This window comes from Aquarana catesbeiana, linkage group LG07 (genome assembly GCF_042186555.1).
Source record: "Aquarana catesbeiana isolate 2022-GZ linkage group LG07, ASM4218655v1, whole genome shotgun sequence".
NCBI classification, from domain to species: domain Eukaryota; kingdom Metazoa; phylum Chordata; class Amphibia; order Anura; family Ranidae; genus Aquarana; species Aquarana catesbeiana.
This window is the reverse complement of record NC_133330.1, coordinates 184596593-184610927: the sequence shown is the minus strand read 5'-3', so window position 1 is coordinate 184610927 and position 14335 is coordinate 184596593. Positions and strand designations below refer to the sequence as shown.

The window sequence follows — 14335 nt, the reverse complement described above, 5'->3', positions numbered from 1 at the left end:
GGTACATTTCAAAAATGCAATGTGAAATTAACAAGAGACACCAACACCAAGCAACCTCCTTGAGATTAAATAATACAAGATAATAATGGTGTTGTGGTAACTTAACACACAAAACACACACAAAACTATTCTGGAGTAAACAAAACTAAAAAAAATAAGAATAAAACACAAGATCAGGATTTTAAAAAGTAACAAAAAAAAAAAATAACGCTAAAAACATCACAAAAATATTATTTTTTTGGTAGATGTGACAAATAAAAATATTATATTCATGAAATCATGAAAAATAATAAAGAAAGAAGTTTGTGAGAAGTCTGTGTGAACATGAGCAGCAAAACAACTTAATTCTTCTAGCATTATAAAGAAGAAGAGAGTGCGCTGCATTAAACCATTTAAAACATTGCAACGTGATGAAAGTGCTATATCCATTCCGAACGTTAATTTTACCAGACCGAGCAGTTCCGTCTCGGAATTTATTCTGAGCATTTTGTGTGTCGGAATTGTCCACACACGGTCAGAATTGACGCGATCGGATTTTGTTGCTGTAAAATTTTATAGCCTGCTCTCAAACTTTGTGTGTCAGAAATTCCGATGGAAAATGTCCGATGGAGCCCACACACGGTCGGAATTTCTGACAACAAGCTCCGATCGCACATTTTCCGTCAGAAAATCCGACTGTGTGTACAGGGCATAACACTGAGTGCCATGTTAGAAAATGCACCCTCTCATTGGCACATAGCCGCCCAAAACTTCACCTAAATGTAGATGGCTGCTTTGATAGCAAGTGACTGTCTCTGGTTATCAACTCTTGCCTGCGGAAAATATTGGCAGAGCAAATGCAGAGGAATGCGAAGTTGATGTGTCTCACCTTCCTCTGCGTTCCTCTTGCCAGTGCTTGGTTGGGGCTAATGCATGGAGCCAGGGACAGGTGCTTGCTATCAAAGCAGCTATCTGCTTGCTAGTTGTGGTGTCAGTCGGCCATGCACCAAGGAGGAGTACCCTGTCTGACATTGCAGATAGTTTTATAGGGTACCTAGGAAGATGGGATAAAGTAATACATGTAGTCAGTGACATGGGAAACTGAATATGGTAAAATAAATAGTTCAATTTTTAAGGGTAGGGTTAGGATTAATGTTATAGTAAGCTCTAGGATTATATTTTCCATTGGAGTTAGCATATTTTTGCACAAAAACAGGTACCGGCAAGTTTAAAAGAGTCACATTTCAATTATGTGTAGGAAATTCTTTATAGAACACACACCAGTCATTTCCCATCTACTGGCCTACCATTTTTTGTTTGCAGCTCTAGTTAAAGGCAACAGTGCTCAGAATGTTAATGTCAGAAACAGCAAGGGAAACTCACGTGCAATACAAAACAAAATCTGTGTAATAAGTTTACAAAATGTCAAGTAAAAGATTACAATTTAGAATAAATTAAATCATGTTATGGCTACTGTTGCCCAGATTTCCTCTATATAAACATTTGTAATACATTTTGTTTTGTTGTGGATTAACCTATTCAACAGAGCATAGCTTCTACTTGTGGAATCTATACACTGTTACATCAAATAATGCTTACATTTCACATTTAAATGTACCAATTTTTAAATGTGATGGCTGCATTCATTTTCTTTTTTAGGTGTTCTTTCTTCTATTCTATCTGGTGATCTGTGGTGATCTGTACCAGTTACTGAGATGAGACAAACAATTTAACACTGATATGGATGTTTATAATAAAGAACTTTTATTTATGTAAATAAAACCTTTATCCAAAAAAAATAAAAAATAAAAAGTTTGCTGTAACTGCTTATAAAGTATTAGTTGCTGTTTGGCTTCAATCTGTTCACATATCTAAATCCGCTAGTACATCTAACACTCCAGTTCCCCCAGACTGACAATGCTGCTGTCCAAAGGTGCCCCCTGTTCTCCTTCATCTAGAGTGGGGTGTGTTACTGGCCAGATCACCAAACAGATGGAAAATCCTAAGAAAAGAAAACTGATGCAGCCACCACACCTGGTAAGCTGCAATATATTAAATTTTTGGTTTTGGTGTTATTACTGCTTTAATACTATTCATCATTTTGCTGCGGCAGCAGTGCCATTACACCAATCTATTCCAAGGTAATAAAAATATCTAATTATAACCACTGCTCTAGTGAAGTCCTGTTATATTAATATAACTGGCAAAGACATTTAGGGTACTTGCCTCAGGGTGTTTGTACAGCTTGTTTTTGCAGAAAGTAACCATTTCATGTAGGGTGTTTCCAAATTACTTCAGGGCTAAGCTGTATAAATGACTGTTATTTCTTGCTACCGAGAGATTCAACCACTTGCTGGCAGTCTTTTTATTATTCTGGAGCTACACAGGGAAATTTCAGTTGCTCAATCATGTTATTAAAATCTCTAAGATCAAAGCATACGCTAAGGCAAAAAATATGAAGTATATTCCTGCAATGCATGCACATTTCCAGATGTCTCATTCCTCAACCCTCCTGGCGGTATTCCCGGGTATGGCTCGGGGTTAAATTTCAGTACCATTAGCAGTAACCCAAGACACACTCAGGATTGCATTGCAGAATCCTGGTACAGCGTACTTACCTTGTCACCAGGATCCTGCGATGTCCCCCGCTGTGTCCTCCGCCGGATAATCCACCTGATGCTCTGTGTTCCGGGCTCCGTTCCCTGCGAGCGTCGCTACTCATGGGGGCAGAGCCCAGCGGCAAATTCAAACCGTACAAAAAACATAACATATACAGTACACTGTAATCTTACAGATTACATTACTGTATCAAATCATTTCACATCCCTTTTGTCCCTAGTGGTTTGTCCAGTGCCCTGCCTGCAGTTTTATATTATAAATACTGTTCTTTCTGCCTGGAAACTTGAGATTGTCTATAGCAACCAAAAAGTGTCCCTTTACATTAAAAGTGGTCTTAGACCAGCTAGAAAACAGCAATAGTACATTAGAACATTTGCGGAATTGAGCGATAGTGATTCGTGGGGAAGTTAATTTTATTATTATTATATTATTATCTTTTATAATTATTTATAGTTATTTATTATATTATAATTTATGATTTTGTGTTTCAAACTTTATCATACCTGGGATGTCTACTAGACTCTTGTTTGGACAGATTTAAGTGTGTTATTACTAAGCATTCCAGGCCTACAATATTAAATGCCAAATTTTTATGCAAAACAATTCAAAAGTCTGACATAATCAGACTACCAGGGAGGTTACAAGAGTAAAAGTGCAGGAATGATCTGCCAGAAATGCACTTAGATCTTTAGTCTGTTGTGGGATGATAACACACAACTTTTTTATGGACCGAGTGGTGATGGCATCCCAGTGTGTTTTGCTTAACTACTGAACCACTCTTATTCTCAGATCTCTTCAACATAAAGGCTAATCATTTTGTGGTCTGAGATAAAAAAATAGGAGGTCTCTTTGAGATAATAGAGGAAAGGTGCAGAGGTCACTGGACCACCTGAATTTCTGACAAGATCAACACTTATCAAAAAGATATAACAACATGCTTCCAATAGTATATTAGGTCTCCATTACACAGGCGCTTACACCCATAGTCCTGAAATGGGCTTTTTAAGCAGCAGGAACCATCAGGTGCTGCATGTAGACATCTGATTCATGTCTATGAAAACTCAGTGACTTGACATTCACAGCCACTCATCCTAACCTGACAGCTACGCGGGTTCAGGTGAGTAGCCCTGAATGTAGAAAGTGTGCATTCAGAGCCACACATCTACATTCACGCAGTGTTCCTATAGAAATGAATGGCCTGGTTGCATGCAGCACCTGAAGACTCCAGCTACTTAAAGACATGGCCTATTCACTGACTAAACACCCATCTGAATGAGGCCTAACAGACAAAAAATGAGCAAATAAAAGAAGTTCATTGTTAAGGTTTATGTATACTTCAGTTGCTATAGGTAGTAATTGATCACTAAACAATTAAATAATTGGCTCCGTATGGCATTAGCTACACACGTAGCATGAAGTAGCATATATTATGTTTCAAACTTGCATGATCGTACAATGCTTCAATAAGGTGCTTTTGATCTCTACAAGATAATAACCTCGTAATTCCTTACATTCTCATTCATACCTGACTTATTCAATTTTTTCATCTTTTTATATAGATTTAAATGCATTGTTTACCTCCTTTGGCCTTTGATATTTCACTAGGAAATGATCACATCATATCTGCTTTTTGAGATAAAAAAAGTTCCAACAAAGTTTGCTTCACTTTTCTTTACAAAACATTTACAGCCCACACACTAACTTTTGCTTTCTTTTCATAGTCATTTGTGAAAGATTATATGATCTCTATTACAAGACTGCTGCTGGGACTGGACACCACGCCGGGGTCTGGATTTCTTTGTTCTGTAAGTTCAAAATTACATAGCTAAAAGGCTATTATAAGATTATCTTCTGTGACTTGGAAAGAAAGAAACAACAGGTTGTCTTTTGTGAGCTCTAAATCCTCAGACGTCTCTATGATATAGTGTGGCTGAAAGAAAATGCAGAGGAGAGAATGTTTTTTAAACTGTATACTTACTAAATTTATAAAAATCAGTATATAGAAATCAGTATGGAAAAAAAAGGTTTCTTACCCTGAAGGAGAAACTAAATGTATTGTTGCAGATAAGCTTTGGCAAATATATTCTGGGATAATTAATTTTTTTCATGAATTTAAAGTAACTAAAGATGAATTTCAGGTATGGATATTTCTACATATTGGTCCAGCTTGGATCAATGTAACTATGCATATGCCATACCTTTGGGAAACCTCTAGAAGCTGGAAATCACTATTTAAGACACCGTTACTCCAGTGCTCTCCACTTGTTTCCAGGTCCCATGCTGAGCGGCTGTCCTGCTGCATTGTGAACATAGATGTTTATGAACCAATAGGGAACATTCTACGAGTTCATGCATGGCGCGCTAAGCATTCCATAAAGCCCACTGCTATATACAGTATATCTTCCACTGGATAGGGGAGTGTTGGATTTATAGTACTTTGTGCTGAAAAGGTATAAACTTAATTGTTATTTCTTTTTGATACTTCCCTTTATCCCAATACATGGGGCACACCATGGGGGCATATGTGTGTTCTCATTCCTAAGCCAGCTCTGTGTGTCCATTGACACACTGAGTGCGTCTTGGTCCCACCCTGCACTCCCTTATCACTGGCTGTGATGGATGGCAGCAGGAGGTAATGGCTCCCACTGCTGCCTCTCTGTCCAATAAGGAACACATCACTGGATCAAGATTGGGCTCAGGTAGGTACAAGGGGGGGCTGAAGGGGGAGCTACCTGCAGATTTTTTCTTACCTCAATGCATAGAATGCATTAATGTAAAAAAAACCTTGTGCTTTTAGAACCACTTTAAGCTTTAAAATTACAAGATTAATAGTATGTGATGGAAGTGTAATTTATACCTGTCCCTGGTGTTAGCGTTGCTGAGGTTTCTAGTTAGTTGAGGCTTTTTTCTAAAAAAGCAGTTCCTGTAGTAATATGTTGGCAGCACAGTATTTGGATGGAGTTTTATTACACCCCCTTCCTCTTTTTCAAGTATATCTATATCCAAAAAGAAAGATGACGTAATCCAGAAGTTGTGTTCACCTGGTGACCTGGCCAGTAACACACTCCTTATGTTGGAGTGGCTCCTTTAGCTTGGGAGGATCAACAGAGACACTCATAGGCAGAAGTATTGTCTCAAGAGGGTAGTATTAGATGGACTATTAGATTTGGATTGACTTTACATAAGTGACTAACACATTAAAGCATAACTCCAGCTCACTTATTTTAAGCAGTTAGCAACAGTGTTTTTTCCTTTTAGTATAGCATGGTCTGGCATGGAAGTAATGCTGTAGTTGTAACTTGGAGTAGGTAACGTTTACTTATGTGGGACATGGATAAACAGCAAAGAGAGAAAGTAGAAGAAAGAAGAGAAGAAAAAAGAAGAAGGGGATGCCAAGAAAAACTCTAGTGTGAGACGCGCACATGTGGGGGAGAAACCAGGGGTGTCATAATCAGGACCTGTTCAATTCATGGGGAAGTGTTTTCAATCTTTCATGTCTTGTAATTCAGTACCACAGCCATGTTTTCTTGAGACAGTATACCACATAATTTTTGGTTTTACCTGGGCAGTTGTTGGCAAGGAAGACCATCATGCTTTCGCCAATGTTTGTTTGGCTGCTATAAATAAGAATGCCAAGAGGTGAAACTGCTTAGCAATGCAGTAGGGGGGTTGTAGAATCACTAAGGCATCCTTTGGTGATTTGCAAATTCTTTAGCCTCGTAGGGTAAACCAGATGGAAGACTCCTGTCCAAAAGCACTTCATTTTGGGGCAGGTCCACCAAATATGTAATAGGGTTTCTGTTCATTGACAGCTCCAAAAACTGTTGGCAGACAATGTGGGAGCAAATTTAGCTGATCTTTGGGGGACCATGTACCACCACATTAGTAGTTTGCAGTTGGATTCCACGGCTGTGGTGTTAATTAAACAAAGTGCATTGGTTTCCCATATGTGGTACCAATCTTCCATTTCTAGGTCCTCTCTCAAGTCCTTTTCCCATTTGACCATATATTTATGAGGGTTTGTCAGTTTAGTATGAAGGCATAAATAGCAGAGATAAAGTAATAAAAAGTGATAGCACTGTTGGTAAACCAAATAAATAAACTAAATCAACATATAAATAACAATAAAGTTCATGAAGTGCACAAAGTTCAATTGGAGTCCATTTGTGACATATATGTGGTAAATCTTCCTATAAAGTTGCAAAAAAGGACTTTTCTAATCCAACGTGCTTCACTGAGATTCCACACCACTCTATAAAGTGCTCCCGTCACCGAATGTAATGCACTCTCACCTCCTTGTTAGACCCTGCAAGGGGTCAAACACACCTTGCACACAGTGCAATTCTCCTTTAGGGATGGCTCCACAACGGTCATCAGTGATTCCTGATATGCCCTTTGAGAGTCAGACATGCTTTGCACAAAGTGCAGTATCCTTCCAATATGGCTACTTCAAAATTGGCTCCACATTACTCTCCGACAGTTCCAAAGTGACATAAAAAACAAAAGTGCCTCTAATAGTTCAGTACCCAAGGTGTTAAATTGACAGAACCTTACCACCCCAGCTCAAAATACACTCACATTTATTAAAATAATTAATACATATATACAAATTCCATTGGGATCTCACTTGTTGCAAAAGGATTCCACCGCCAGGCTCCACCTCTACTAGTTATGCCACCAACCTTGTGGCTTACTTCACGAGGTTGGTATATATGCTTTAATTCTTTCAATAAATGTGAATGTATCTTAAGCTGGGGTGGTGAAGTTCTGTCAATTTAACACCTTGGGTACTGCACTGTTAATTTAGTTTATTTATTTGGTTTACCAGCAGCGCTATCACTTCATCGCTATTACTTCATTCAGTTTTTTTGTGAGAACACATAGGTGATAGCAGCAGCAAATTTATATCTAAGTTTTTTTCACTATCAGGTGGCAACGCGCAGCTATATTGATTAAATAGTAGAGATAGTATCCTTAGGTGAGGGGTCCCTTAAGCAAATACTGTATCTACGTATGTCAGGGTACAGAGTGAGGACTTGGCCTTAATTACTTGGGAAACAAGTAATTAATTAAGTAATTAATTAAGTAAGTAATTAATTTTTGTTTTAAAGGTATCTAAAGATTTGCTGTGGAAGCACAGTGTGTAATTTCTTTTTTTTTTTTAATTGAATTTTTTATTTAAGGATTTCAAAGGAAATACAACAAAGAGTTAACGTCAAACAATTGACAGTACAAAATGAGTACAATCATTCAAAAAGTATAAAACTGAATTTTTTTCAGAGCAAGATTACAGTAATACCAGTGTCACAGGTTAACAAAATGACAAGTATATAAATCATAGGAGAAAAGTGTAAATAGGAATCAAGGTGGGAGGGGACCCAGGGAGGGGTCGTTCTGGATATATTAGCAGTTCACATCATAAGAATTGTCCCTCCCTGGATCGGGGATTAGCGGGTTGCCAGGAGCACCTATACCAGACAGAGGCGCTCCATGGGGTTCCCACAAAGGAAAAAAAGGGGGCGAATAGGGATGCACCATGGAATCTCCAAGGGAATTGGTAAATGGGTCAGGAAGAACAGGCATTTACCCTATGTTGTTCAAGAAAGTTTATTGCTATTAGATGGTGGAGGAATAGTCTCGGGGTTGAGTGCTGTGTGGTCCCATAGGTCCCAAATCTTTGTAAATTGAGGGAGTGTATCATGAATAATGGCAGTGAGGTGTTCCACTCTGCGTATTTGTTCCAATATTTGTAGGACTTGTGGGAGGGTGGGTGGAGATGAGGATAACCATCTCAAGGGTATGGCTCGTTTAGCTGCTAGAAGGATAAAGCCAGCTAATTTTTGAGCATACTTGGGGAGTTCTGGGAATGGCAAACCTAGGAGGAAATTAGTTGGATTTAAGGGAAGATTGACTTCAAAAAGGTTTTGTAAGTATGTATGAATAGAGGACCAGAAAGTTCGGATACTGGGGCATTCCCAAAAAATATGGAAATGGGAGCCGGTATCGCCATGACATCTCCAACACACCCGAGGAACCCCTGGGTCATATTTATGCAAGACCTCCGAGGTTCTATACCAAAAAAGTAATATTTTATAGGATGTCTCCCTTTGTTCCACACATCGTGAAGATTTGGACGTAGCTTCCCATATTTTCTGCCACTGGGGAACGAGGATGGGTTGTTTGATAATTTGGGACCATTTCCTCATATATATATGATGTGTGTGGGAGAGCGGGAGGACCTCATGTAGATATTTATAAATTTCTGAAATAAGACGGGTTTGGTATGGGCCTTGGGCGCATAAAAGTTCAAATGGGGTGGGTTTGCCCAGGGTGAGGGCAGAAGATTTGGTGCTGAAGTAATGTTTAATTTGAAGATAAGAATAGGATAAGTGTTTAGGGATTTGATGCTTTTGTTGAATTTCATCAAAGGGTAAAAGTGTGTGAGTGAGTGGGTGCACAAGACTTCGAAGTTGGAAAATACCAGCTTGGGTCCATGGAAGCATACGGGTATATGATAAACTATCCGGGATGTCAGGGTTAAATAGCACATTTAATAGGGGTGGACATGGGGAAGAAAGGGAGAATTGACAGGAGCATTTTTTCCATATAGAGAGAGTGAAAATCATCAGGTGTAAGCATAAATTTCTAAGTTGGGTTATAGAGGACTCTAGGTTTGTCCAAATCATGGAACAGGGGTGAACAGGGCAAGTGATGTTCATTTCAATGTCCGACCAGATACTGGATGCCATTCTATGAGATCAGACTATGACCGGTTTCAGATGTGTAGCAAAGTAATATTTAAGGAGATCCGGGGCTCCCAACCCACCTCTGGATCTGGGGGCGAGTACAACCGAGCTGGCAATACGGTGAGCTTTAAAGTGCCATATAAAGTTAAGGAATAACCGCTGAATGGCTTTGAGTTGTGACATTGGGACGGGGATCGGTAGGGTCTCAAATAGATCGAGGAGTCTCGGTAGGATAGACATCTTCAGAACATTGATGCGGCCCAAGAGCGAGATGGGATATGTGTCCCATGGTCGCAAAAGTCGGTCAATGTCTCGGAAGAGAGGGGGGAAGTTGGCTTGGTAAAGGCTGGAATATGAGAGAGTTAGATTAATTCCCAAGTATTTAAGGGATTTTGTGCACCAATTGCATGAATAGTTTTGTTGCAGTGTGATAAGATCTGAGGGTGAGATGAGTATGGGTAAGGCTTCTGTCTTGCTTGTATTAATCTTATAGCCTGAGAGGGAACTGAATTCTTTAAGCAGAGCATGTAGGTTTGGGAGAGAAATGTGAGGTCTAGTCAGGGTTAGCAGAATGTCATCTGCAAATAGGGATACTTTGTATTCATTTTGACGTAATGAGACTCCACGAATGTCAAGATGAATGCGGATGACTGCGGCTAGAGGTTCCAGGCAGAGGATGAAAAGCAAGGGGGACAGTGGACACCCCTGCCTAGTACCATTACTGAGAGAAAAGGATGGTGATATGAAGGACGATAATTGGACTTGGGACAAGGGGCAGGAGTATAGAGCATGTAGTGCGGCAATGAAGGGACCTTCAAAATCATAATTGGAAAGCGTAGCAAACATAAAGGGCCAACTGAGCCTATCAAAGGCTTTCTGAGCGTCAAGGCTTAAAATTAGAGCTGGGCGTGTTTTATTCAATAGATCAATAAGGTCTATAGTGCGTCTTGTATTGTCTCCCGCGTGCCTGGCTGTTACAAAACCTACTTGATCTTTATGTATGAGCCTGGGGATCAGGTGGTATAGTCGATTAGCTAGAATTTTTGTAAATATTTTATAATCTGAGTTAAGTAATGCAATGGGTCTGTAATTATCCGGGAAGGAGGGATCTTTACTGGGTTTTGGGATTACGGAGATATCAGCATGAAGGAATTGGGGGTGGGGTAAGGTGCCTTTAAATAGGGAGGAAAATAGGGAGATTAGATGTGGGCTAAGGATTGGTAGAAATGTTTTATAATAGGAGTATGGCAAGCCGTCATGACCAGGGGATTTTTGGGTAGGGAAATTAACTACATCCGCTAATTCCTCAGGGGTAACCGTCAAGTTTAGAGATAAAAGGTGATCAGGAGAGAGTTTGGGTAAGTGTAGGGAGTCAAAGAAAGAGTCAAATTTTTCTTGTGTAAAGTTGTAGTGGGGGTCTGATTGCAGACAGTTGTACAATTTGCGATAGAAGTCTCCAAATACTTTAGACGTTATAGACTGGCAGTATGTGGGGGTGCCATCAGGTTGTTTAAGAAAATCTGGGGATGAGTGAAAAGGACAAGGTTTCAATTTATTCACCAACATCCTGTGGGGTTTATTCGAGTACTCATAAAATTTCTGTTTAGACCAAAGGAGAGATTTGTCAATTTTTTTCATGTCTAATGATCTGAGTTGATTGCATAAGGAAATAACAGCTCGGAGCCTAGCCACCATGGGGAAGGATAGTAAAAGTTTTTCAGCTTTGTGGAGCTTGGAGATAGCAGAGGAGCGTTGAAGGGCTGCGTCTCTTTTCAGACGAGAGCCTGTGGGAATACAGTGCCCTCTAAAGACGGCTTTGTGAGCTTCCCATAGGGTGGAAGGCTCCGAGACCGTATTAACATTAAACTGGAAATATTCAACTAAGCTATTGGATAGGTGTTCCCTGGTTTCAGGGATTCGGAGAAGGGTTTCATTGAGTCGCCAATGTAAAGTTTGTGAGGGTATGAGTAAAATGTGTATTGTTTGTGTGTTAGGTGTTTGATCCTCCAGATGTCCAAGAGGCCCCTAGCCCTGATGAGCCTCCGAAATGATTTGGAAAGGCGATCAGAGCTAGATGGAGTCCTAGACGGGAACAGTACAAGTCTGTCTTTACAGGGGGACATGGTCAAATGAAAGTCCCCACCGATTACTGTGAAGGGTTGAGAATATTTATCGAGGACGTCAAATATAGTAGAGAGGAAATGAACCTGTCCGGAATTGGGAGCATATACATTGACTATTGTAAGGGATTGGGAAAAGAACATGCAGTCCAGGATAATAAATCTGCCATGGGGGTCCAAATAGGAGGATTTAATTTGTAATGGACATAAGCGATTAACAAGGATCACCACGCCTGCTTTACCAGACAGGTCAGATGCCATAAAAGATAACGGAAAATGTTTACTAGCAAATTTGAGAGAACCCCCAGGACGGAAATGGGTCTCCTGGACTAGGATTACATCAGCTTTAGAAGCCTAAGCCCGGGTTCACACCTATGCGAATTAGATGCGGCTTACACCGCATCTAATTCGCAGGACATTTTAAAATACATTCATATGAATGCATCTGGTTCACATATGTGCGTTGCATTCGCACTGCGCATTGCACAAAAAACGTGTGCGTTTTTTGGGCATTGCGGTGCGAACTACAAGCCTATTATCTCCTATGGGAACGCATCTGATTCGCAGATGCATTGCGTTCTGAACAAGGATTTTCTCTTTCTCCTCACTACACCTCCCCCTCTCCCCCCCCCCCTCCCTCCCCCTCTCCCTGCTCTCTAATCCTGAGCAAAAACGCAATGAATCCGTTGAACAGGAGATTGTTATCTCCCCAGTGAAACCTGAGCTTCAATTCGCACCGCACATGTGTGAAACCAGGCTTAAACTCTTTCAGAGCTAGCCATCTCTTCTGAACAGAGTTTAAACCTTTGACATTACAAGTAAAAAATTTTAGTGCCATAACTGTTTAACCTGGTGAGCATGCATTCGATAGTTGACATAGCATGTGTCGGATAAGGGATTCCATGGTGCAAGGGTTATAGGGAGGGTGTAAAGTAACCTGTCAAAACATAAAACATCATCAAAACTGTAACCTTGACAATTCCAATTTAGGAGATGTAACCACCTCTGGTCAAGAAAAAAGGCCAGAGGATAAGCAGTGGAGAAGACATTATAAAAATGAAAAAGTAAATGAGATCAGAAATATCTATAAAAAAGAAAAGCAGCAAAAAGAAAAAAAAAAGAAAAAGAAAAAGAGAGTCAAAAAGTCATCCGAAGAGAAACCTGGAAGGGTGGGGCCTTCCAGGAAGCCCAGGTCTGAGCCTTGGGCCGGGAAGGGGAAATGAAGGCCATCAAAAAAAAAAAAAGAGGCCAGGGGGTTCCCCTCCGATATCCGGAGCAAAAGACCTAGGTATTAAAGGTAATTAAAACTTGAAAAAAAATACGAACCGGTTAACCTAAGTGTCATAGAGAACAGCAACAGTTAAGTTAGTACACCCCATGGGTAGAATGATGGCTATGTAAGCCTACCAGAGGGGTAGGCAATCTCCTAGGAACATCAGGAGGCTGGAACAAAAAATACCATATAGGGCTGTAGCCATGTGTAAAGTTCCTCAGGTTGGGAATCTGGAAGATGGACGCCTCTGAGGAGTGAGATTGGTTTTGTGTGGTTTCTGCCTCACTGGGGTCCAGATGCAGCCTGGGATTGCAGGAGGTTTGGGAGTGACGGGAAGCGGCACAGGATCTTCATCTGGAAGAGGCGGCAGGCCTGGGTTGCGTAAAAAGGTATCACTTTCCTGGAGATCACGTAGGGAGAATTGTACGCCATCACAAGAGGCAGAGAGGCGGAAGGGAAAGCCCCAGCGATACAAGACTTTGTGGGTTTGGAGATGTAGAGTCAATGGACGGAGATTCCTTCGTCTTGCCAGTGTGATAGGTGAAAGATCGCTGAAAATCTGGATCCTAGTTCCCCTGAAATCAAGTCTGGATTGATTACGGGTGGCGATGGTTAAGGCTTCTTTGCTGTCATAGTAATGAAACCTGACAATTACATCTCTCGGGTTAGCTCCAGCCGGAGGTTTGGGGGCTAGGGGCCCTGTCCAAGTGCCAGTCAATATCAGGTATATTGGGGGCCACTACATTAAACAAACTCAAAAGATAAGGGCGAAGGTCTCTATCTTCTACCTTTTTCAGGAATGCCTCTGATCCGTAAGTTCTGCCTACGCTCTCTATTTTCAAGGTCCTCTTGTTGGGCCTGGAGTTGGGTGACTGAGTGTTTGACGGCTGCGTTGTCTTCTTCTAAAACTTGAACATATTGTATGAGTTCGTCAAACTTTGTCTCAAGCGTATCTGTGCGGCCGCCTAACTGATCTATCTCGCCTCTCAGTTCTTTAGCAAGTTTCCCTACTTCCTGGGCAATATTATGAGTGATGGCTTGGAGCAGGAATTGCAGTTTAGAGTCCAAAACGTCTGCCGTCAGCGGGGCAAATGATCCCTGTGGTGCATTGGGTGCAATGTCAAATAAAGTACCTGTCTCAGGTTCAATTTGTTCTCGTGGATCTTGTGTGGTGCCTCCGCCGTTTGAAGCCGTAGAGGCGGGTCTGTGTAGGAAGCGGTCCATGGTGGTAGAAGACTGGGAGATGAACACTGAGGTGTAATTCTTCCTTTGGTCACCGATTTTTCCCATGGGGTGCACGGTTACTGTAGGAGGCTGAGGATGTGACTCCTGTGGTGCTGCAGAATGGTTAACAGGAGTCCTGGATATACAGAGGGGAGCATGGTATTAGGCTTACACGCCTGTCACATTGAGAGGTTGCAAATGTAGCAGATAAACCATGTTTTAGGGAAGGAGCAGGTCCGGGGTGGGTTTATTCGTAATGTGTCCTGTATTGGGGTAGGGCTGTATGCCTGAAGAGGGGTAGCAGACAGGCTATGAGCCCTGGAGAAACAGGCCTGAGAGTGCAGTGGTGCCACCCTATCAGTGCAGGAGACAGG

The 14335-nt window shown here is 41.0% G+C and overlaps 1 protein-coding gene across 3 annotated transcripts in view; it reads left to right on the top strand.

Moving 5' to 3' along the window:
* LOC141103379 (potassium channel subfamily T member 2) overlaps window positions 1–14335 on the top strand; it is a 2416326-nt gene that overhangs the window by 2119654 nt on the left and 282337 nt on the right. For all 3 annotated transcript variants that reach the window (XM_073592891.1, XM_073592890.1, XM_073592889.1), the window contains exon 24: window positions 4320–4403. In XM_073592891.1, the coding sequence (XP_073448992.1) occupies window positions 4320–4403 (84 nt within the window). The remainder of the gene's footprint in view (window positions 1–4319; window positions 4404–14335) is intronic.